This window comes from Rhinolophus sinicus, linkage group LG03 (genome assembly GCF_036562045.2).
Source record: "Rhinolophus sinicus isolate RSC01 linkage group LG03, ASM3656204v1, whole genome shotgun sequence".
NCBI lineage: Eukaryota > Metazoa > Chordata > Mammalia > Chiroptera > Rhinolophidae > Rhinolophus > Rhinolophus sinicus.
This window is the reverse complement of record NC_133753.1, coordinates 170,895,266-170,920,422: the sequence shown is the minus strand read 5'-3', so window position 1 is coordinate 170,920,422 and position 25,157 is coordinate 170,895,266. Positions and strand designations below refer to the sequence as shown.

The 25,157-nt window shown below is 35.2% G+C and overlaps 1 protein-coding gene across 3 annotated transcripts; it reads right to left on the bottom strand.

The window, feature by feature from the left end:
- Positions 1-854: 854 nt before the first annotated feature.
- On the bottom strand, positions 855-24,451 carry LG03H5orf34 (linkage group 03 C5orf34 homolog). 3 transcript variants are annotated; one of them, XM_074328958.1, is made up of 15 exons: positions 24,071-24,451; positions 22,556-22,594; positions 22,360-22,459; positions 20,662-20,893; positions 20,420-20,509; positions 17,432-18,078; positions 15,850-15,951; positions 14,586-14,709; positions 9,232-9,323; positions 8,302-8,371; positions 7,462-7,632; positions 6,479-6,573; positions 5,164-5,259; positions 2,136-2,176; positions 855-1,202 (listed from the first exon to the last, which is right to left on the bottom strand). In XM_074328958.1, the coding sequence occupies exons 4-15, from the start codon at positions 20,854-20,856 to the stop codon at positions 1,009-1,011; spliced, it is 1,917 nt and encodes a 638-aa protein (XP_074185059.1). In that variant the 5' UTR covers positions 20,857-20,893; positions 22,360-22,459; positions 22,556-22,594; positions 24,071-24,451; the 3' UTR covers positions 855-1,008. The 3 variants fall into 3 exon arrangements, with proteins under 3 accessions (XP_074185059.1, XP_074185060.1, XP_019591766.2); XM_074328959.1 differs by lacking the exon at positions 22,360-22,459; XM_019736207.2 differs by lacking the exons at positions 22,360-22,459; positions 22,556-22,594.
- Between the last annotated feature and the right edge of the window lie 706 nt (positions 24,452-25,157).

Below are 25,157 nucleotides of genomic sequence, written 5' to 3'. Positions count from 1 at the left end.
TCCTAATCTCCTATGCTCTACTTGCTTTGCTCTCAGTTTTTTCTCCTTGTTTCCTCTGTTGCTTCCCTTTTACCGTGTTTCCCCGAAAATAAGACCTAGCTGGACCATGAGCTCCATTGAGTCTTTTGGAGCAAAAATTAATATAAGACCTGGCCTTATTTTACTATAAGACCGGGTCTTTATAATAATATAATAAACATAATATAATATAATACCAGGTCTTATATTAAATTTTGCTCCAAAAGACACATTAGAGCTGATGGTCAGGCTAGGTCTTATTTTCAGGGAAACATGTTATGTGAAGAGGGTCTTTTCTAGAAATCAGAAGTTAATTTAGAACATTTCTGGTTATATTTAGTATAATATTGAAGTCTTTTTAGATATATGGTTTTGTTCTTTCCCAATAGACAAGGTGTAATAAATAGCACTTTTGGTGAGCTCATTTCTCTTAGTTTCACACACTTTGTAGCATAGATCTTTTTAGATGTTCAAAAGAAATGAACAAATCTGGTTCACGAGACAGTTCAGATAAAATTTAGTCATTGCTGAAGTACTTGATTCTTAGCCTGAAGCAATATTACCTACATTCTTTTTTTAAAGATTTAATTCTCTTTTCATACTTCTATTGAAAAATACTTGGAGTAGAGAGACTAAATAGCAAATGACCAAATGCACATAATATTGCACATTGAAAAACAAAATAAACCTTGAAGATTAATAGTGAATGCTCTATAAAATAAAATAACTCTTATTTTATAAAAAAAATTTTCATAAATCTGAAATAAGAAATTGTTCAAAACTTCAAGTTATTTATTAATAAAGTATATTATAAATACATATTTTTAAGTTTATAGGTTAGATAAAGTACCTCCAAAATTAAATGTCACTTCCCATATAATCACTGTGCAGAAGTCATATATACAATTTTTTGGCTTTCTAGTAATTTTATACCAAGCACTTGAAACAACATCGTTAAGGTTTAATAATATATTGCAATAATTCCATTTTTCACTTTTTAGAGTTTGATAGAAGACAGTCAATATCCTGAAGAATTTCAGAGGTTTTTTTCAGTGCCACTGATACTCTGTTTTCATTATCTTCTTCTAGCAAGATTTCTGAATATTTTGGTTTGTAATTATCAGAAGACTGTTCATTTTTTTTGTTAGAAATCTGGTTTAAGACACCACTATTCTCCAATAACACTGAGTTGCTTAGTTAAGGAACTTTTGCCCACATTTTTCATTATATAAGTATTTTTAATTTCAGAAAGCCTGGCCTTCATATTAAAATATGATTTCTCCATTGGGAGGAAGACCTCTTGGATACATCACAGAGTTGGGACTTCAGAACTCATGAAGTCTATCCCTTATAGATGTAGAAACTAGAGTACAAGAGAGGGGGAAAAGAAAGTATGTATGTGTGTTTGGATGGCGATTTGTTGATAGGGAGGAAATGAAAGAATAAAAATCTCAGCAAACCTTTAGCTAGATTTACCAAGAGAAAAAGAGAGAGGACTCAAATAAAATTGGAAGTGAAAAAGGAGATACCACAACTGATACCACACGATACAAAGGCTCATAAGAGACTATTATGAACAATTATACACCAACAAATTGGACAACCTAGAAGAAATGGATAAATTCCTAAAAACATACAATTTACCAAGACTGAATCACGAATTAATAGAAAGTCTAAACAGACTGAATACTAGTAAGGAGATTGAATCAGTAATTAAAAACCTCCCACAAACAGGAGCCCAGGACCAGACGGTTTCACTGGTGAATTCTACCAAACATTTAAAGAATATCAACCAATCCTTGAACTCCTCCAAAAAATAGAAGAGGAGGGAACACTTTTCAAACCATTTTATGAGGCCAGCATTACCCTGACAACCACAACCAGACAAAGATACTACAAGAAAAGAAAATTATAGGCCTATATCCCTGATGAACAGAGATGTAAAAATCCTCAACATGATGTACCTTCTACAGACAAGATATATCCTGAATATCTTAAATATTATTCAGTGAAGCTCCACAGTATATGTCTGGATTCATATAAACTACAGTAATGAATTAAGCCTAGAATGGAAAGGGAATAATTATGCAGGAGAATAAGTTGTGTTTAAAGGATACAGTTAAACTTCTGTATCTTTTCAAGTTCAGAAGCCACACACCTGTGGAGAAAAGAAAAGTTAAGTTCATGCTAGTTGTCTTGATTCTTTTTTATCCACAATATTTCAAATAAGCACTCTTGATTTTCTTTTTAATAAATATTAGAATTTTATAAGAACCTAAAAGTTAATTCTCTTTATATTGGCTTTATCAACATATCAACTTGATTCAACTGATACATACTGAGTGCTTTTAATGAGTAAGCTAAGTGAATAAAAGTCCCCACCTCAAGGACTCTTTTTTTCTTGTGGGTGGGGAACAGTGTGTTTCTCCAGGGCCCATCAACTCCAAATTATTGTCCTTCAATCTAGTTGTGGAGGGCGCAGCTCAGCTCCAAGTCCAGTCACCGTTTTCAATCTTTGGTTGCAGGGGGCACAGCCCACCATCCCATGCAGGAATTGAACTGGCAACCTTGTTGTTGAGAGCCTGCGCTCTAACCAACTGAGCCATCCGGCCGCCCCTTAAGGACTTTTTAATCAAGTATTGATGTTTGAAGGTAATGGCCTTCCTGCTACAACTTCTTAGTACTAATCTGGCATACCCTCTATTTTCCTCTTTGAAGTTTACTTAAAATTTTAAAACCTACTAACATCCCATCACTTTTTGTAAAAGAAGTGATCTTCCTTGAAGTGATCTCTCGTTCCCTGAATTCCTGTCGATTATTTTAATTAATAATATACTTACTTGTAATGTCTTCTCTTGAACTATTTTATTTTCTGATCTTCATACCTAGATTGTCTCTTTCAGGAAAATGGATATTTTCTTATTCTATATTCTGCACACACAGTAAGACTTCATTGATATGGAACTCTTAGGGAATGGATGGTTTTGGAGGGCCAACTTTTTACACAGTTGAACTAGGTTGCAAAACATACATATTTTCTATTAAATTCCTTCTGGAATAGACTACCTACTCATTTCATTGTTTTCTTAAGCACAGTCTGTATACTAAACATGCTCTTCTTGACTTGAAGCATTAACATTAACATTGGCTCTTACCATGTTTCACAGAAACAGATTTTGGGGCAACTGGTATGGAGTAGAGGGATGTATACAACTCCAGCAGAACCTCTTGTGTGTTCTTTCTCTTTTTCCTCATCAATAAAATATGAGCAGTGGCACACAACTAAAAAATAGCATAACTCATCTAGCTCTCTAAAAAATTAATGAGGACATTAATGTCTAAAAGATCTCTTTATTCAAGTCACTAAGAAAGTCTTCTTCACATTTCATAATAGGGTATGTGACTTGTCTACTGGCTTTACAAAGTGGACCACATGTACCTTCCTTTCTGCTTACACTCTTGTACTCCAGCCTATGGATGAAGAATGAAGGAGAACATTCATCATTTTAAGCATCTGTGGCAAAGACTTGGATTCACTTACTCTAGGCCTGATGATTCTTCATCGCAAAACACCATCTTTTTTATTATTATTTTTTTTTTACATAAGACACATTTTTCTGGTCATAAGCAACAATACAAACTACCCTTAATGCTGTTGCTCATATGATGAATCAACTTCTTATAAAAGATCTTCTATACTATTTTTTGACTAGCATCCCTATTAAAAAGTTGAATCAGTGAGCTAACAATAGATGATTTGGAAATAGAAATACTGACGTACAATTTAGGTAGCTGTTTATTGTGCAATCTGTCTCCAACCTACTCTCTTTGACAAGAAAAAAATTTACAGTTGGAGATGTCTTAGGCTTTGCAAAGGAAATGGACCTATGGCAGGTGGCTGTATCTCCTCTCCCTACACCTCCTCAATTCCTTGGTCTCTCTGCTGTTCCTCATTGCTTCTACCCATAGCTGCTATCACCAATCTGCACTTCTCTACTCCCTCACTTTTTTATATGTCCTGACAGTTATCCTCTTCTAAGCTTTCATACAAAAAAGCATTTTACAAACTGTACCAACTGGGCAATGATGAAGTGACTAATTTTATAGCTGTGTACAATTTCCCTTTCTTTGCAACTATGTCTTCTGCTAGCTACCTGGACAACGTTTCTGCTCCCAAAGTCTGTAGTTGAAGAAGGAGGGATCTGGAAAGCTGAATCCTTAGACCTGAGTTATTCAAATAACATCTACGGATTTGATTTGTACCTCTTTCTCTAAGTAACTGCAGAAAAGGTGATAAGAATCAGTCTTAATGTTTATATTATTTTCATGCTATGCTCAAACACCTTACAACTTACTTTAAAGCTTCCTAAATTATTCCTGGTATCCTTTTTTCTCCAATATATTCAGATTACATCTCAGTGATACTAACCTTCCTACGGTCATTTTTTTCTATTTAGGAACTTGTAATCATCAAGTCTGAATTCCTTTATTGATTACAGCATCCATTCAAAACTCACACTATAGCTAACAAAGAGCATCTGCTCCATAAAAACTATCTTCTACTAGCTCCACAGTCCAAAATATCCTTTCTTAGCTCTGTCCTTGCTTCCTCCCTAAAATGTCTCAAGTTCCCTAAATATTCCTTTGAAGCCCAGATCTAGTCCCCTGCACACTGAAAGGCACACAGGAGGGACTAAAATACTCCCTTTATTTGTTGATTTGCCCATTAATTTTGTGGAGGTCAATATGATAGAAATTATTTTAAAAATCAACTTTTCTGAAAGCTTGTTATGTTAGTCAACATTTTATTTCCTTTAAAGTTACTGTTTGAAAAAAAAAAACTTTAAAATTTTCCATAAAGTTTTCAGGATGAATTTCTCACATTGAAAGAGTCACCCATTTTGACATGAAGTTTTCTGAACTTCAGATGAAATATAATATGAATTGTAATAAATTAGATATCTAATTAAAGATAAATTATTTTTAATCTTAAGCTATCATAAACATTATAGAGTTAAATATACTTAACTAAGAAAAGGTTTTCTTGGGAAAAACATCTTAGAGTTTACCGTTTGACATTTTAATTTTTGAGTATTAGTTGACTCTTCTAGAAACACAGATTAAATTTAAAAGAAATATAAATACCAGTTTTCTTCAAGAAAAGATGAAGGATGTGTGGGCACCTCTCTCTCACTAGTCCGGGTCAGTCTTCTGCACCATGATATTACTGTTGTCACATATCTAGATTGAATACATTAAAAGAAATATTTGGAAAATAAACTTGTATAATATTTATAAATTCAAAAAATGAAAACAAAGTCATTAAAACAATTTGGGTAAAAAGGATAAAGAAAATATTCTAAAGTGAGGCATTTTCGGGGCAATTCTCTGAATCTTTTTTCATTGGAAATAGAAAAGGCAATTTTTTCTCATTATTCATCCAGAAAAAAATTATTTACTCACATTCATGATTTAAAAAGATGAGATTTAAGAGTCAGAACAAAGTGGATACTTGGATTTCATTCAAAGTTGAAATTCAAATGTCTAAAATTCTTAGTTTTTCAAAGAAAAATGAGTTTCATTAAATGTTAGAGTTTCATTAAATGTTATCATGTAAAGGTGTTTACCCATAAGACTAAGTGAACATTTGCTTTTTAAAATTTAATACATAAATACATACACGTACACACATATATACATATATGTATAATTATATATAACTGGCTGAGTATACAGTATACAAAACAAGTATCAAGTTTAATAAGATGAATATTCTGAAGTGACTGGCTGAAACAAATAGTAATGTTTGCTAAAAACACTATCTTTTTGAGGCAAATTATTCAAACTAGCAATGAGTGTTGGAGTATTTAGACCAAAATGCAATAAATCCCAACAAAAAAATAAATTCAAGAGGTAAAAAAGCAATTCTTTTGTGAACATTCTCAAAATAAAATCATCAAAATGTCAAGAATATCACAAGTACAATGTTTATAATAACAAACTATATAAACCAAAAGAAGCATATTCATAAAAAGCTGATTTCAAGAATCTTCTCCATTTTAAGAATAACCATCAGCTAATTAATTTTTTCCACTTTATAGAAATACACAGAAGTTTAGTTATTTGTGTTTGCAAAACTTATTTAAAATTGGTTAGGGGATTAACTGGTTAACACAGTTGACCACAACCTCCACAGCAAGCCAGTTATATCTATAACACATTCATTTTGAAAAATCACTTGAATACAAATGGAAATGATTAAACCTGGCCTGATCTCTTTAGTTACGCTAGATGCCAATATGATTGTAAACTCTGGAACCTGTTGAAATGACTTCAATCACATTGTCCACATGTAAAAACTAAAACAATATATAACATGTAAACAATGTTTATGTTTTCTCTCTGTCAATTAAAAGTTATTTAGTAACATGTAAATAATTAAAAAAAAATTTTTCAGTACCTTTCATATGGTCCAGGATGTTCAATCTGAATTAACTGATCATGTCCATCAGGAAAAGTTAACTTACACCAACCTAAGTTGAGACCTTGATTTACCTTAAGAAGCAAGGAGGAAAGGTAAGTTTTATCATTATAAAACTGAAAAGAAAAAAAAAAACAACAAAAAAAATCCTCTTCTAACTTAACACTATAAAAAAGTATATAAATCGGGGGCCGGCCTGGTGGCTCAGGCGGTTAGAGCTCCATTCTCCTAACTCCGAAGGCTACCGGTTTGATTCCCACATGGGCCAGTGAGGTCTCAACCACAAGGTTGCCGGTTCAACTCCTCGAGTCCGGCAAGGGATGGTGGGCTCCGCCCCCTGCAACTAAGATTGAACATGGCACCTTGAGCTGAGCTCTCCCCGATGGCACAGTTGGAGCGCATCCTCTCAACCACCAAGGGATGGTGGCCTGTGCCCCCTGCAACTAGTAACAGTAACTGGACCTGGAGCTGAGCTGCACCCTCCACAACTAAGACTGAAAGGACAACAACTTGACATGGAAAAAAGACCTGGAAGTACACAATGTTCCCCCAATAAAGTCCTGTTAAAAAAAATGTATATAATCTATGTAATTTTACTATCAATTGTCACCCCAATAAATTTAATAAAAAAATAAAGTACATAAATCATTAAAAATTTACCTGACTAATTTAAAAGTTATATTTTACATGAAATACAGGTAATACTTAACCACCACTCATATAATTATCAGAAGAACAAAAATATTAGTCCCTCTCTGTATAATGAGTTATCTTTATAAAAAAGACTATCTGCCACACCTATCTGATATTTGGTAGGAATCCAATGAGATCAGTAAAGCCTCTTGACAGATTTTTATACTCCAAAATACAAATTGAGATAGAACAAAGAAAATAAAGTACCACAGTATTTCCACCGATAAAAAAAACAATAAAAAATACATTTCAGTCTGAAGTATACTCACATGTCTCTTTTCGATAAAAGAGCCAAAATTCCAATTTAGGGTTAGAGTAACACCATTTAAAAAAATCACATGTACTTTGTCATCAGAGTATGCAAGAAATCTTCCCACGCTGGGTATGACTGATTCTCTCAAAAGAAAAGGCAGTATACTGTTATCATTTATCCCAGATACCTAAAACCAAGTAAATAAAAAGGAGCAAGAAGTAGAGTTATCCGTTAATAAGATTTAAATGATTAATGAACTCGGAGGCAACTTGCAGATTCTTATGCAGAAGTTTAATATTGTAGAATCCTTATGTAAAAGTCTTAACTTTTCCAGAAGTGGATACCCAAAACAGTCTATTAGAAACAGTTTAAGTTCTAATGTCTTAGGAAAGTCACCATTCTGCTCTGAACTTTACATAGAACATAGGAAAAATTAGGAACTGCAGCAACATATAAGTTTATAATCAAATTAGTGCAGATACAAAAATCAAAAAGTCTGAGAATTACTTCCTCCAAGTCGGCATTACAGAATTTACTTTTACAGTTATGGAAAGAGTAAATACTATAATATCAATGTTTACAATAACTATGTTTTTACATACAAATCCAATCAGTTCCCCTGCCCTTCCCCCTTCATTTAAAAGAAAAAACAAAAACTATATAGAATAAAAATATAACATAAAAGCCTGATTTTGCAGTGTTTGTTAAGTGGATATTTTTCTGAATAAACCAATATTATGTTACAAAGAATTTCTCTCATGACTTAGATGAAAGTAATTTGAACTCAGGAGTATGTCTGTGTATAAACAATAAAACAATTTAAAAATATATTGCTTTTGAAATAATTTTAAGATACCATTTTCCAGCACCATATACGATAATTATGGCTTAATGAAAGCCTCATCTTGGCACAATGCTGAAGAATCCTGTGAAGATGAAAAACACTACTTAAACATTTGCAAATGATGGCATTTTTCCAATTCTAGCAAACCATTCTCAATGCCATATGGCATTTTAGGCAAGTAGTTCATTTCCACTGAAATATGTGCAGACCTCTTCTTCAGAAATCCTTATGCCCTAAGGAAACTACCACTGTTGTTTCCCTTTGTGCTAATCTTACCTAGTTAAGCTTATTCTTCTAATTTTTAGCAATGAAATGACTCCAAATAGAATTTTCAGGTGTTCCTTTATAAGAGGTGACAGATTCACAGTGCCTAAAAGGTTTAGCATAGAGTGGATGTAAATCAACTGTCCCTAGGAAATCAAATTACAAATCTCCTTCAAATCTACTTTGGAAGTTGCTTAAACATCATTTATAAACATAATTTAATCCAGCAATCTACTTTCATTCTTCTGAGTGCACTAGAGATTAAAAAATTTAAAAACATATTAACCCAAGAATGAAACTACATTTCATCTTCTGTACACTCTCAGAAATATTTATTACTATGATAAATAAGTATGAAAATCTTAAATGTATCATCAAATCCTCAACTTGATTCCAAGGAACCATAATGATGCCAAACTTACCCAGAGAAGCCACCTATTTCCTACTAGCACTTACCATGTATGGATGTTTCCCCATATTTAACTTCCCATTTCAAAGATGGAAATACTCTTTTAATGATATAGTTATTACCTTATTTTATAAATGATGAGACCAGAAAACTTGACAGATTTTACCAAAGACATGTATTTCCATTCTATCTACCAATTCTTAATTTTGACCATTAGAAAAGGTATCAAGGTTCTCATTACACGATTCAGTTGAATATAAAGAACTTACCTGGTTGCCTGTTTAATTACAGAACACAAAGAAAACAGACTTCTGGGTCTATCTGGAGGAAGGTTATTTACTGAATATGTTTTCTCTTCTCTCTGAAAATTAATTAATTGAAAATGAAAAATCTCAATAATAAATACGGGCCATTATCACTTAGCTATTTTTTTTCTTGAAATATGTATTTACATAGTGACAAAGCATGCAGTTATTTTAACTTAATCTAAAGACCATAAAAGGTATATTTTTAAAGGTATTTTATGATACTTTTCCATTTCCCCTATCTATTCAAAAGTTATAGTTTCATAGCCTATAACTTACTGTCCAATTTAAATCCTGACTATACTTCACATGGTTACAAACTAATTTTCCTACACATTAGCAGGAAACGTATCACATAAGCTTTTTCCTTTAGACAAAACAAAACAAAACAAAAAAACCCTGCACATCAAAAAACTATTTTAATTGAATGAACATATTTTATTACACTTTATTGATGGAGTAACTTGCTATAGTTTGTGGAAGATGACATTATTTACAGCCTTGGGTTCTTGAATTTTTTAAAAAGTTATTTTGTTATTCCTTCTGTATTTTGTCTTTCTCAGACTCTTTAATGCTAGTGATTCCCAGCACTCTGCCTCCAGCCTTCTCTTCTGGCTTCCTGATTTCTTCTTGGGTTATTTCCACAGGGTTCAAAGCTATAGTCATAATTATCATTATAGCAACAACTAACATTTATTGAATACGTATGTGCTAGGTGCTGTGCTATGCAGTTCACATGGATGATTTCATTTCTCAAAATAATTATGAAAGATAAAAATTATTAATGCCTATTTTTAGATGAGGAAACTGAGGCTTAAGGGCTAAGAATTAGTAGAGATCTGTTTTGAACACAAGAGAGTGCAGCCCACACTTCACCATCAGTGAGAGAAGACAGGCTTTGAAGTCAGACAGATCTGGATTCCAATCACTATAAAACGTGGGACAGAATTTAGTATATAGCAGGTACTCAAAAAACAGTTTTTGCCATTTTATCCTGGACTGTAGACTTGAATTCTAAATCTCTACTTGGCTTTCCCCCTGGATATCTGAGACATCTCAACTTCAACAAGTCAAAAAGGGAATTATCTTCATTTCAAAATTTGCATTTCTCCTTCTCTACTTTGTATGTACCTCTGGTGTGTCAAGTATCACATGCTCTTTCCTCTACTTGGTTTCCTCCTCCATCATCTCTTTGTATCTGACTCTTGCTTTTCCTTCACTTTCAAGAAAGCCATTATGGAGGTCCCACGGACAGGGTAAAATCCCCTAGTGATGTCCACAAGCACAGTACCCTCTACTGCTTTTTGGTTTTCATTATAATTTCAATTTAATATGTTTTTACTTAATGTCTGTCTTCCCCACTAGAATGGTTCTTCACAAAGGTAGCGGCTGTATTTGTTTTGCTACCCTCTGCATCCCCAGCATTTATTAGCACACTGCTTACCACATAGTAGGCACTCAAAATGTCACATTTTAATTATTTATGTCTTTTCCCATTTTAATTATTTATGTTGGATACTGAGTTCCCTGAGCGTTCTTGTTTCTTCTACTACCCTACTTCATCAATTCTAAAATGCTTATTTTTCACAATTTAACCTCTCTGAAATCTGGAATCATTTTATAATTAAGAACGTCTTACAATCAGTATTAGGCAAATGGGGTTTGAGATATAATAGAGTTTAAATCTATTGACTCATCCTGGTAATATCAACCAATGGCCATCATCGAAACAATTAAGATTTGATAAAATTTTGGTTTAATACAGTGCCTGGTACCACCAGTCAATGATTTATTCAATAATTTGGCATCATTTTCAACTCCTTCCTCATCCTCAAAATCTAGTCAGTCATCAGTTCTGTCTCCTTAATATTTTTTGTGTGTCCAGTCCTAACTTTTCATTCTCATTACCACTGCCTGGCCATCATACTTTCTTCCCGTGAACTACTGTAAATGTCTTCTAACTGGTTCTACAGCTTGAAGTTCCACCTCTTCCCCACTCCAGTTCATCTTCTGAAATGATCTAACAAAAATCTGATATCACTTCCCTTCAGTGGTTCCCCAAATTCAATAGGGTTTCTCATACCCACTTATGAGTTAGCCCACCTTAGTGGTCTAGCCTGTTCTCTGGACACCCCCCACATTCTCCCTCTGTTCTAGCCTACTGAACAACAGCATTTTCATTTCTCTCAACGCTTCACACTCGCCCCAGGCTCTAGCCTCCAGTTAGGTGACATTTATCCACTGTTGTACAGACTAGCAACAATAGTATGTTAACCAAGCCAGGGCTTACCTCAAGTGTGGGCGAGTAACTAAACAAACACTGATCCATAAGAAAAGCTCACACAGCATAAAGTGCTATGAAGAAAAAAAAGATGAGTACACCATGGTCGGGAGTGACATGGTAGCTTCTTTATTAATTTGGATACTCAGGAAGAGCCTCTTTGAGAAGGTGACATTTAAATAGAAACTTCGAAGATAAGAAGCCAGCCACGCAAAGAGTTGAGCAAGGAAAGTGTTCCCTGAGCTATATGCTCTTTTGTATAACTGTCCTTTAGAATTACAGATCCTAGATTCGCCATGTCGTCCTCCAGGTTTTTCTGGAGTTGCCAAGACTGGGTCAGGTGCTCCCCTTATGTGGTCCCAAAACAAGATCTTCTCTTTACAGGATCACTTACATTGTGAGTACTTGTCAATCTTTCCTTTTTAAAATTTTAATTATACAAGTAATAATACATTACTATGTTTTTCTTGAAAAAAAGTTCCAAGAATACAAGATTTAATCCCTCCTGATCCTCCTCCCTCACAATATTGCAGATTCCTCCCCAAAAGTAACCACTTCAGCATATATCTGCCCAGATCTTTCCCTGTGCATTTACATGTGTATTATATACAGTACAGGTTTGGGGTTTATTTTTTGTTGTTTACACAAAAGATATCATTGTGTATGTTCTTATGCAACTTTCATTTTTAACTCAACAGTGTCTTGGAGATCTTTCAATATCTGTCTCTCTTATGCACCTCCATTTTCCTCATTCTTTTGAACAGCTGCACAGCATTCCCATATCTGATCACTAAAGCTTCCTACATTTCCCTATTGATGAACATTTAGATTGCTTCCAGCATTTTGATACTACAATGACACAATCTACATCTTTGGCCATGCTTCTTTGTATATATGTGCTAATATTTTTCTGGGATACATACCTAGAAGCAGAATAGCTGGCCAGTTTTGCTTGATATTATCAAATTGGCCTCCATGAACCATTTACACTCTTAACAAATACTACGAAAGTGCCTCTTTTCCCACGCCCTTGCTGGTAGTAGATAGTATCAACCTTTTAAGTTTTTGACAAGTTGAGTGAAAAATCTTATGTCATTAATTTGCATTTCCCTGATGCAAGTAGTGAAGTTGAACATGTTTGCAAATATTATGGGGTATACATATTGTCTTTTGCATTCTTATAACTATTCTTGTCCTTTACTCATTTTTCTATTAGGATTTTTGGGGCAGGGATCTTTTTATTATAGATTTACAGTATATTTTCTTCCACACCTTTGCCTGCCTTTTTTACTTTATCTCATTTAACTTTATCTCTTTATTTAAATATTTAAAATTTAACACAAGATTGAAAATTTTTAAGCTGATCAAACTTCTGTTTTGCCTTCTGGTTTTTTGTATCGTACTTAAGAAGGGCTGCCCTACCCCAAGATTATAAACATTCTTCTTCTATATTTTATTTTAACAATTATAAAATTTTATTTCTTACATTTAGCCCTTTAATCCATCTGGAATTTATTTTGGAGTATGAGTGAAAGTAAGGAGCAAACAATTTTATCCCAAAAAGAGAGCCAATTGCTTCTAGATCTTTTCCCTCAAGTAGACATAGGAGAGTGAAAGTGCGGCATACAGAGGTCTGAGAGTGAAACCTAATGCAGTCCACCACAAAGGCACAACATGTTTGGAAGTTTTGTGTTTTATCCCCAAAGCTCATGCTTCTACTCCATATGTTTCCTTCAGTATAAAAATCATCACCCCCTCCCTCTGACACTTTTGAGTAAAGCTGAACCTCCAGGAAGATGTACTGTATTCATCTTGTAGTTTTGCAAACTCCTATTACACAGCAGTCAGCAGTAGAAATGCATACTCGCTCTATTTGCTTTTTACTTGTCGCATGCACTACACACACACACACACACACACACACACACACACACATTACTGGTCACACTTTCATTTCAGTTGCTTATTAGCTTATCTGACTACCGGACTTTGAACCTTGAGGGCAGGAACTCTTCATCTTTACCTACTGCTTAATACAGCTCCTGTCTGGGAATGTTCAATTAATATTTATTGAACAAATGAATACTTTCCTACAAATAGAACTCACCAGAGAACCTGTTCCAATATATACTAAAACAGTTATGAATGAAATAATATTTGTGATTTACTTAAAAGATAAATAGAGGGGGGGCAGAAGTATAGATGAAACAAGCTGGGTGATGGGTACATGAAGGTCTGCTACACTTCTCTTTCTACTTTTGTATATGTTTGAAACTGCACAGTTAAAAAAAATCTGTTCTATTTTTAACTCTTTTCCCTAGCATCTCTGATAATCTTATCACTTAAATACTCTATTCTGAAAAAAACAACAACACTACTCTGTAAGAGAGAAAGAAAACACATTTATTATGTTCCATCCTACAAGACAAAGCCGTGTGATACAATGGTGATCCCTGTTAAAGGGTGGATGTCAAATGTAGGATTTGGAACAAGCAAATTAAGACTTATTAACAAAATATTCACTTTATTACATTTTGATCTGATATATTAAATAGATCATGTCATGTTTCACTGTTTTCAACAACAGAAAACAATCTTGTTCAACTTTCTAGTTGTACATAAAGATTTAGGAGTTAAGAGGTATTTAAAATATGCAAACAATACATGGCTGGGGCAAAAACATTGTGCTTTTTAAAGTGCAAATGTTAATTCAAAGAAGTATATTGATTCGAAGTAATACTGCTGATTTTAGTGTTTCCTATTGATAAATTCTATGACAGAAGAAATTTAACCTCTGATTTAAACACAAATTGCTTAGGCAAATGGAAGACAGAATACAGTATGAGAATACAGTAAAAATAAGGTGGTAAATAATTATTATGCCGATGCTGGCAGTAAGGTTATATTAATTGTCCAGACTAAGTAGTTGCAAGCAATGTTATATAAAGATAAAATTTCCCATATATACATTCAGAATTATTTGGAAATAGCTATACACCAAAAATCTTCTTGAGCTGAGACCTCATTGTCAGCTTACCTCTCCTGATCCTTCTCGAATAGAGTAGTATGTAAAATAGTTCCCGAAATAAGCTCCTTCTGATTTGAAAACAGATCCATCTCCAGGATAAATCTCTATTGAGTTCATATTTTTATGGGTAAGTCTAAGGAAAAGAAATAATCACTTAAATTTTCTTTCTAATTGAGATTAAAGGCAATTATAAAAAAAAAAGCAAAGAAGTATGAGTTTTTACCTATCTAGCAAATGTATAATTTCAGACTCTATACCCCTAACCAACTAAATTAATTTGTTTGCAAAAAATAGTGGAGCACACAGAATTGGTTAAAGTATCTTTTTCAACAACTAAACTCAGCTTTTGGAAGTCAGGCATCTTGTCTTATCACACTGGTATCCCCACTGCCAATCACAGTGGCTGGCACATAATACCACCAAAGCAATACCCATTGCCTAGGAGATAAATATAACACTGTAGAACCTGAAAATAAGATTATTCTTGAATAATGAAACTAGTTGAATCAATGCCTGATGGATGATTAGCCATGTGTAGAAGGAACCATCCCTAAGAGAAAATGATTGATTGTACCTGGAGTAACCAGGTACAATCAAGGTATTGGGTGTATAATATATAAAAACTTGAGCCAAGTCAATTTTATTGAAACATATATGAAGGATATGTTGTCAGAAGCAAGTGGGTCCTCATGCAGGGAAAGGAGCCCAAAGAACAAACATTTCGCAGTACTCTTCCAGCATTATTTACAAAAGTGAACCCCTAGATCTGGCCACACTAGTATTCCCGTCACTAGGGAGATCTACTTAGTAGTGAGGTAGGGGTAATTCAATGGAATACTGCAGGCACAGAGCAGCCACTCAATGAGAATTTGCTGAGTGAATGAAAGCCGAAATCACCCTTAGGCTCCTAACTTCTCTAATTCCATGCTCAGTGGGCAATCTTCTGATATAACTAATTCAGACAACTGAATCCCGATGCTTAGAAGGGGTGTATAAATAGCTGACACAAGTATTTCATTCACTAGCGAAACTAATCCCTCACTGGCTCTGGAGTTGTCACAAAAAAGCTTGTGAATATGGTTAATGTGAATTAGCAACAAAATCCGTGTGCCCTAATGTAATTAAGTTTTGATACCTGTAAACCTCAAGACCAAACACAAGAGCATGGTGGCTCCCACAAAACTGTTGCACGAGTGTATTGGCAAGGTTAGTCCTGTCCCCTCTGTGACATCACTAAATACTCGTAACTCTAACTCTAACACAGGTGACTTACCTGTATGTAATACCCTTATACCAAACCACTTTCACTAGTTCAGGATAGGAATATTCTTCTTCATCAGACGGTCTCTGTGAAAGTGAATCACAAAAATTCCACCTGTGAAGAATAAAATACAAGCTATTGATTCTGGTAGCTCAACATAATTACCTTGAAAAGTCAACAAAATAGTGTTTCTGTAACTAGATTTATTACTTAATTTATTAGATCAAAAAAAGTAAAAATTAATATGAAAGTATATTAATTTAAAAATGAGTTAATTTTCCATGAATTTTTAATAATCTCATTATTGAATCTCAGCACAATTACATAAATTAACAATTTTACTAATTTTTAAAATTTAAGATTCAAGCAACAAATATTTACTGAAGTATCTATGGTGGGCCAGGCACTGTATATACACTGGTAATATATTAGGTTGGTGTGAAACTAATTGTGGTTTTTGCAATTTTTAACCTTTAAAACCGCAATTACTTTTGCACCAACCAAAGAGCAAACATCACTGTCCTCAATGGAAATCCCTGTCTAGATGTTATATAGTAAATACTGAGCAGAAAGAAAGTAGAATGACTGGATGTATAAGAACCTCCTCTCTAGGGACTTCAGGATAACAGCCTCAGTGAGGCTTACTGGAGACCTGGAGATGAGCATAACTTAGGGAGCTGAAAGAGATAAAGGGAGTGTTCCTGGAAGAAGAGCAAATGCAAGTGGTGAAAGAAAGCCTGAGCAGGCATTCTAGGGATTGCAAGAAATCCAGTTTAGCAAGAGTAGAGAAAGCCAAGGGCAAGGGTGGTGACAGAGTGGAGGATCACAGACACTGGAAGCGACCAGATAATGGAAGGCCTGTGAAGCCATGTTTAAGGGCAATGGATTTCAGTCTAAAACGAGAGGCAAGTTATAAAAAAGTGTTAATTTAGGAGCATAAATCTCTTTTGATTCATACTTATAATGCTGGAATTTCCTATTTTAACTAGATAATCATGACAAGACTGAAAATCATTCCCATATTTTGTTTAAGTAACAAATATGTACTCAGAGAATACCTAGGATCAAATTCCAATTCTGTAGGTACTACGCGTAGCTGTGTGACTTTGCTCAGGTTATTTAATATTTCTGTGTCTCAAGGTACAAAAGAAGGAACCTGTGACCATACTTGTCAGATCTGTGCTCCAACAACGGAGGTAACAGGCTCCACTGCGTGGCACCTGCTGCTCCCCTGTACTTGCTCCCACAGAGTCCCGTGCAGAAACCCGGGCCATCCCTTTTCACATTTTAATAATCTTTTCAGCGACAATGACCCTCACTAGACTCTAAGCTCCTAGAAAGCTTAGACTGTGTCCTAGTCATCTCTATAGTCTCTGTGCTTAACAAACCATCAGTGTAGTCAGCCTTCCAGAAGCATTCAATCCATGGACATAGGGTAAGAAACATAAGCAATACATTTGCTAGGGAAATTTACTATCAGTTTTAAGCAAAGTTCTGGATTAACTGAATGAGCTCTCCTCATAACTGGTATCAGATTAGAAAATAAAATTATCCTTAGGACTGGTGCTGACAAAATAAGTCATTCTTCCATTACCTGTGCAGGTGTGGGACAGGACAGCTGAGTAACAAGGCCCTGGGAAGAACGGAGACCTCTTTTCCTCTTTCTTCTGAAACATCAGAAGTTAAAATTCTATTCTGGGTGATGTTTACATCAATTCCAGATACATTGCTGATTTTACTATGAAAATGAAGTGCTAAAGACAAAGGGTATTTCCATTTGTCTGGACAGGAGGCCACACACCAGCGCTGTTTTACCCACGTGTATACATATGTGTGCTTCGTGCCAAGCGAAGGCAGTGCCTCACTCCCTTCACTTTTGTTTACACAGCTCTTCTTCTCTAAAGGTTCTTTGGATTTCATAATCTGACAGTGAAGTGCATTATCTTTCTTCTTCAGTGTCTGTCCTGATAAACTTTCATATGTATAGATTTTGCCTGTTTTTTCAACTAGTTTGTCCTTTTTGGCTTGATTATTTTTTTCTGACAATACTATAGATGAGTCTGGCTTCTGGCTTGTTTTACACAAAAAATGTACTGTGAATTCATGTTGAGACGTGGGCAGGCAAAGGTATGCATGGCCATCTAAGGATGATATCTTCACGGTGCCATTCTGCATGCATATCATGCCATCATCCGTATCCAGACTGGGCCATCTCACTTCTGAGATGTCAATGAAGATATGCTGAGTTGAGAGGAGAAAAAGAGATAAGTATTTTTTGTTAACACACCAATTTTTCCACACATTTGATACTTATGTATTGTGTAAGAAAACTCTTAAAGTTTTGTTTTACTACCTAGAGAACATGATAAAGGAGAGTCAGGTGTCAGCCTATATATGGTTTTCCACAGAATATTTGATATTGTTAAAATTATCTTTTTAGAAAAAGAAGTAAAACACACACACACACACACTGACAAAAATTGACAGAAAAGAAGAAAAAAATCATCCTGATTATATTTCGTATTAGACATTTTTGTTTAAAATGTACAATGAATTAGAGATCAATAGATTTTCAGCCCCTCCCAAAAGTCTACTCTGAAAAAGAATATAAATGAGGGAAGACCAGCACTATGATGTACTATATTAAAAGCAATCACAACTTAAATGGTTATGATTTAAGCATAAAAATCATTGCCAAAACAACTCAGAGAATTCAGGGGCAGACTTAATCATATCTTAGAATGTTACATGAGATAATATAAGCTTTTCAAGACAAGCAGGGGAAAGGGAAAATTATTTAATAAATGGTACTGGAATTAGTCACCCAGACTAAGAACAGATAACATATACAAAGTATATGTCCTAGATAAGCACCTGGCACACCATATACTAAAAGAAATTCCAGATGGCTTAAAGAATAACATTTTTAAAGTTGAATTATTCAATGGTAAATTGATCCTGACCAATAGCAAAAACACACTTGTAACAGGTAACAGTGCCTGATACATCTTTTCATATAAGATAAAAATTGTGAGTCATATAACAGTTTTTAATCAATTAATCTTGTCAACAGCTAAACATTTCAACTTCCATTTATGTAAAGTCTTAAATTTACAAAAACTATTGTCAAGAAATCCTCTTAAATTTACAATGCTATTTGTGTGTACAGATGTTAGTACACTAAAATTAAAGGCAGTATGCATTGATGGCAAACCTGGTATATAAGGGTGATCAGTTAAGTTCTCTCTTCTAGAATTAGACTATCTAATAATCCCACTGTAGCATCAGCAGCAAACTATGCAGTTTTAATGAATAAAGTTATTAAAAAGTTACAGTGGGAAAATTATCCTTGTAGACTAAATACAGCTTAAAATTTTTCACGGCTCCTTGCCATAAGACAATATAATAGAAAATTACTCAGTAGGCAGGCAAGCATCATGACAACAGCAGAAAGTGGTTAAAAGACACAGTCTTCAGAGTCAAACAAATTGGGTTCAAATCCTGACGTTGCCACTCAGAAAATTTCCATGGACAAGTTAGGTAACTCTGAGATTTAGTTCTCTCACCTGTAAAAAGGGGCTAATATCCATTCAATATACCTTTGCTGACAGGTTGGATACCCATTTTGATCAGTAGGTACCCAAGGCATTCTAGTGCTAGTAATTTTTTTTCTTTTTAAGAAAAGAGGAAATTTATTAGCATGATGGAAGAGCCAAGAGTTATATCTGATTCAATGTCATAAGCAATCTTTTTCCAACTCTTGGTTTTGCTTTCCTCTATGGGGGCTTCAGTCTCGGCCATGCCCTCCCAGCGTGGTGACAGAGACAGCTACCAATGGCTCCAGGCTGATGGGTTACCAGCTTAGCCACTCCAAGGAAGGATTCCCCTTTGTCCTAGAAGATCCAGCAGATGTCTGAGGGTGGAATCTCACTGGCAGGGGTGCCATTTGGACATCCCAGAACAAAGCACAGTGACCAGGCCTGGAGCTAAAAGGAGAGGTCAGTCCCTCTCAAACCATGCGAACTCAGTAAATATTTTTAATATTCCTAGTTCTTAGTACATAGTATACCCTCAATAAATGACAGTTACAATTATTCCTAAAAGTTCAAAATAGAATATAAACAAAGAATAAAAATTGTATACTCATAAGTAACTACACATCTACTACATATTATCAAATAAGTACACATAAACTATTAAAAATGGCCACACAATTTCTTAATTTTGATGTCTCTGAGAATTCAAAGAAATTGATTCACCATTTAGTATATGGAAATTGATTCGCCATATACTAAAAGAAGTTACCAATCTGAAAAGTTCTGAGTATAATCGTTGGCTTAAAAAAAAAAAAAGAAGAAGAAGAAGAAGAAGAAGGCAAAGAGATGAACTATGTACTTTCTGTGTCTCAATCAATATACAAAATATCAAGACTCCCAAGTCTAGTGAAATACAAAGGCCTATGTATTCTATAGCAGCCTGTCTATTTTCAAGTGTCACAAGGAAAAAGACTAAATATTAAAAACCTGTTTCTAATTACTTGTCCTCAAATATTACTTATAAAAATGAGATTTACAAAAATTACCTTTTTTCTCTCAGGAGGTATAATGTTTTCAGATAAAAAAGGGCACGTGGCAAAAGAATTTCGAAAATCTAGGGCTCTCTGTAGTTGCTCCTACAAAAAAGATAGAAATATAATCTTAAAAAATGATTTGAAAATCAATTTTGAATGACGGTAATCCAGAATTCAAATTACTTTCCACATTCTGGCCATCTGAACAATATTTTGGTATTAAAAAGAGTAGTTTTTGTGTCATCTTTACTTACTCGGTAAGTGCTAATAACAAAGTGTGTCCTTTGACGAATTCTTTCTGGTTGTTCTAAAGGATGTGCTGAAACAAGGGGTGCCTTTTCAAATAAAAATTCAGAGCCACAGGGAGAAAGCTGCAGTCTGGACCCATCAACATACTGTACTTGCATTGAATCATCTTCATAAAGTACCATTTGCACTTCAGCCGCCATTACTATGACTGGATAAAACGTCCTTCCAAGGGGAAGACTAAAGGAAAAAGGAAACAGTAGCACAAATAGTTCTCTTAATGTACAAAAGTTCTATCAGAATAGACAGATGCATAATCTAAGAACATAAGTAAAAACACATTGCCATTGCATTTACTTTTGTTGGAGGAAAAGTGATTATCTTACTACACACACTTAAATAATCTGAAATTAACATCCTCAACAGAATGCCTTGAGTAACTCCTTAATGCTTTGCTCCAGTGTGGGAACATAACCTAGATGGAAAAGATAGCCCACCAAGTTATAACTGCCTTTATAATTTCAGTAGCTTTACTTCTTCTTAAATTTAATTTCTGAAAATTATATGCTCAGTATGTTATTTCAAATAACAATACAAATATAGCATATCATTGTAATATATGCAAAGGGCAAGTCAAAAGTAACTATTAGGCCTAAAAGAGAACAACACCTGGATTCTTGTCCCTAGCGTGGCATTAAGGAAATAGTTTCATTTCACTGCTGAGCAAGCTAATCTCCTAGTGTCTTAGATTCATCCTCCTCTCACTGATTTCAATTTCTTCTTCTACACTTCGAAAATGATTCTGTATCTTCACCTATGCTTTCCAGATAGGTATGCTGGGAGTGGAATTAAAGGGTTGGGTTGCATTCATACCCACCGTTTACTAGCTATAAGCTTCAAGTCATTTGTTTCCTTATTTGTAAAATGGGGATAGTAAAAGGATTGTTGTGAGGATTAAATGAGACAACACATATGGCAATACCTAATACTGTGAATGTCACCTTGTAGGAGCTCAATAAACATGATTCCTTTCTAACACTAATGGCGTCTCCTTCTAGGACATTATTCTTTCTAACCCCCATCCCCTTCTAGGACATTATCTCCTTCTACTACTCAGGTGACCAAGATCCATCCAACAGAAAAAAAAAATAACTTTCCATAGATAACTCTTCCCCAGTTTACCCCTATTTCCTACCAATAAACCTTTCAAGCGTAGTACCCAGTCAATGTCCACTTTCTCTTCCATTAATCTTCAATCTATTACAATCCAGCTTTCTCCTCCACCTCTCTCTTGAAATTGTCTCACAATGGTCACTAATGTTTCCCTTACATCCAGTGACTTCAATCTTCATCCTACTAAACTAGTAAACCTTTGACAGCATTGTCCACCTTCTCTTGCAGCAAACACAGTCTTCCTCTGTCGTTTATTTAAAAACAAAAACAGGCCACCAGGGCTTCTCCCCTACATCTACCTCTGTTTTCAGTTTAATCATTCTTCATCATCCTCTGAAATCAAGAATTCTTCAAGACCTGACCTTAGTCTCCATTTCATCTCTTCTTACTATATATATTCAAGTTGGTTTTATGCCCACCCTTGCTTTTTTTCTTAAATCTTACCCCATTTCAATGTATGTAATCAGGCACATGTGATTGGCCTATAATCACTTGTGGAATATGTCAGGATATATTAAACCATATGGTCTCACCTGAAGAGATTCACACAACTTTATTTTCTCTAAAGAATCTCCATATTGACCAGACCTTTCTCCAGAGCATCCAGTTGCCTGCTAGACTCTCTTCATGTCCCTGTACCACAGATAAATCAAATGCAACGTGGAACTTAATCACTCCCACCAAAAACTGCCCCCTGTAAATATCCCCAAATTTCACTTTCACTCTTACCTCCCTCAAGTTCAGTCTCCATACAGTAGCCAGAGGGATCTTTTAAAATAAAAATGAGATTTATCACTCCTTGGCTCACAACCTACCATTCGCACTTAGAATAAAATCCAAATTCCTAACCATGGCCTATAAAAGTCCTACAATCTGGCCCCCTCTACCTCTCAAAATGTCATCTCCTAACTCTCACCTCCTTGTTCAGGACCCTTTAGCTCAATTGGCCTTTTTAATGTTTTTTAAACAAGCTCTTGCCCATCTCAGAACCTTTACACTGTTCTTTTTGCCTAGCATGTCCTTTTCCCTAGCTCATCACATGGCTGGCTCTTTTTCAACATTAAAATCTCACACAAATGTCACTTCGTCAAAGGCCTGGCTTGACCATCTCAGTTAAAGATGCTCCCAACCAAATGTAATTGCTCTGTGTGATGTCAGAGGGATAGTGGATGGGGGAGGGGGGTTCACACAGTGTGAGGGATATAAATGATAAATGTCTAAGTATTGCTTTGTCTTGTGCACCTGAAACTAATAAAATTAAAAAAGAAAAAGAAAAAAAAGATGCTCCCAACCATCTTCCAATCACTTTTTTATTCATGCCACTTTTTTTCTTCATGGCATCTATTACTATTAAAACTGATTCTTAATTAATTAATTTAAAAAACTGATTCTATTTATTTACTCACCTTTTGTCTTTTCCCATTAGGATATAAACTCAATCAGAGCACACTTCATCTTATTAACAATTATATCTCTGGCATCTAAAACAATACTTGACAAATAATAAGGATGCAATAAACACTTACCTAATGATGAAGCAATAAGTAAAATTTTAAATTCTTGCTTTTCTTGAATTTGCAATTTGAGTTAATGACATCTCAATGTTAGCAACATTTGACTTCTCACTGTTTCCCTCCACACTCTTGTAACAAGTCCTGTTGATTTTGTAAGCCTCTCTCAGGAACCTGGCTCCTCCTTTTCTATTTCAGGCCATCAACTCTCAATTCCTGTAACTATCTGGGGCCTTTTTCAATTCATTTCTAGCATTGCTGTCATAGGTAAATTTGCACAACCCAGACCATACTAACCACTTTACATCACTAGTTTACATTCTTGTTAAATGGCAATAAATATTCTTGGCCATATGATGTCTACTTGCCATTTCAGAAAAAAAAAAAAGGTGCCTATACACAGGTGGAAAACTTATATTTTCTGATACCAATTAGGAAAAGGTCTCTCTTTGGCTAGGTTTTCAATTTTTTTATAAACAGTTTATTGAAGTATATTTGTTGTTTAAGTAAGAAGCATACACAAGAAAGAGTAGAATGTCTAAAGATCCTGACATATCATAATCCGGCCCCAATCCACGTCTCCAGCAACAACTCTATAGTCTGCCTGTGTTTTCACCACCCAGCGCATTACGTATGAATATGTTTAACGATCAAAAAGCCGCAAATCTGTTGTTGACATCAACGGGAACCTAATTTTTCAAAATGCGATATCTAGTTACAGAAAAAGCCTCACCAAAACAACCAACGTCTTGAATTCACACAGCAGTTCTGAACTGACAAGTCGTGGAAATGAGACCAATCAACGGCTCATGTGCTTTAATTTGCCAAAATGCTCGAAGCTGCAACGTCTACGTCTGCCCACAGACTGCTTCTCGAGAAATATTTCTTGAATTTGACAAGTTACCAACAAGTGATGTTTCTTGATGAAAGAAAACAATCACAACCACAGAGGAGTAAGGCCACAGGGAGAGTGTTTTGGCCGACACGTCCGTCAAGTTTGAGCTGCGGGAGTAGCGGCAGCGGCAACAGCAGCGACGATCTAGGAGAAAAAAAAACACAGGCAAACAACAGAAATTCAAACCTTCCCGCACCCTGGGGAAGCGGCGTTCCTCTCCGGAAATACAAATACCGGAAGTCCCGCCCTGACCGCGCCTCCGCTGAGCCACGCCCCATCGCACTCCCAGCGATAGGCGCGACCGGAAGTGCAAATGGTTAGGGAGCTCTCAGTCCGGAATCTACTGGAGGACTCTTCCGTGTTTACTTCCGGTATCCATTCGTAACCTGTGCGCCCTGCTTGTGACAAAGCTTGTGAGGACCGGCGTCCTGACGGTCCAGCCAAGCTAACTGCACGGGTGGGTTTTAGTGGAGTGATGCTTATTTAAATATCTAACGACCGTTATACTTCAATAAAGCTGTTAAAAAAGAACTCGGCCAAATATAGACACTTCTTCCTAATTTGGTATCGGAAAATAGGTCTTTCAACTATGTATCTGCACCTTTATTTTTTCTAAATATAATGTGTGTGCTATATTTATTTATTGCCATTAAGCAAGTATTTGTGGAGTGCCTGCTATGTGCTAGGCACGCTGGGGATTAAAGCAGAGACTGAGACCCAGGGTCAAAGATGGAAACTAGAGATTAACTGGAAAGAAACAATTAGACAATAATTTGATCCCAGTTGTAGTAAGTGTTCTTTCTAAAATAAAAGAGGTTTGTGAGAGCACATAGTGGACAGGCCTAACCTAGGCTCAGGAAATATTTCCACTGAAAGGATAAATAGTTTTTAGGTAGAGAAGAAAGGTGTTTCAAGACTGGGTAAC

Bases quoted from the DNA above. Each gene is read 5' to 3' on its own strand.
- LG03H5orf34 (XM_074328958.1), bottom strand. From the start codon at position 20,856: ATGGCGGCTGAAGTGCAAATGGTACTTTATGAAGATGATTCAATGCAA. The intron at 6,574-7,461 runs GTGAGTATACTT...TTGCTTCTTAAG, and splicing joins CTTTTATCGAAAAGAGACAT to GTAAATCAAGGTCTCAACTT. The intron at 1,203-2,135 runs GTATCCTTTAAA...TAAGCAACTCAG, and splicing joins AAAGATACAGAAGTTTAACT to TGTTATTGGAGAATAGTGGT.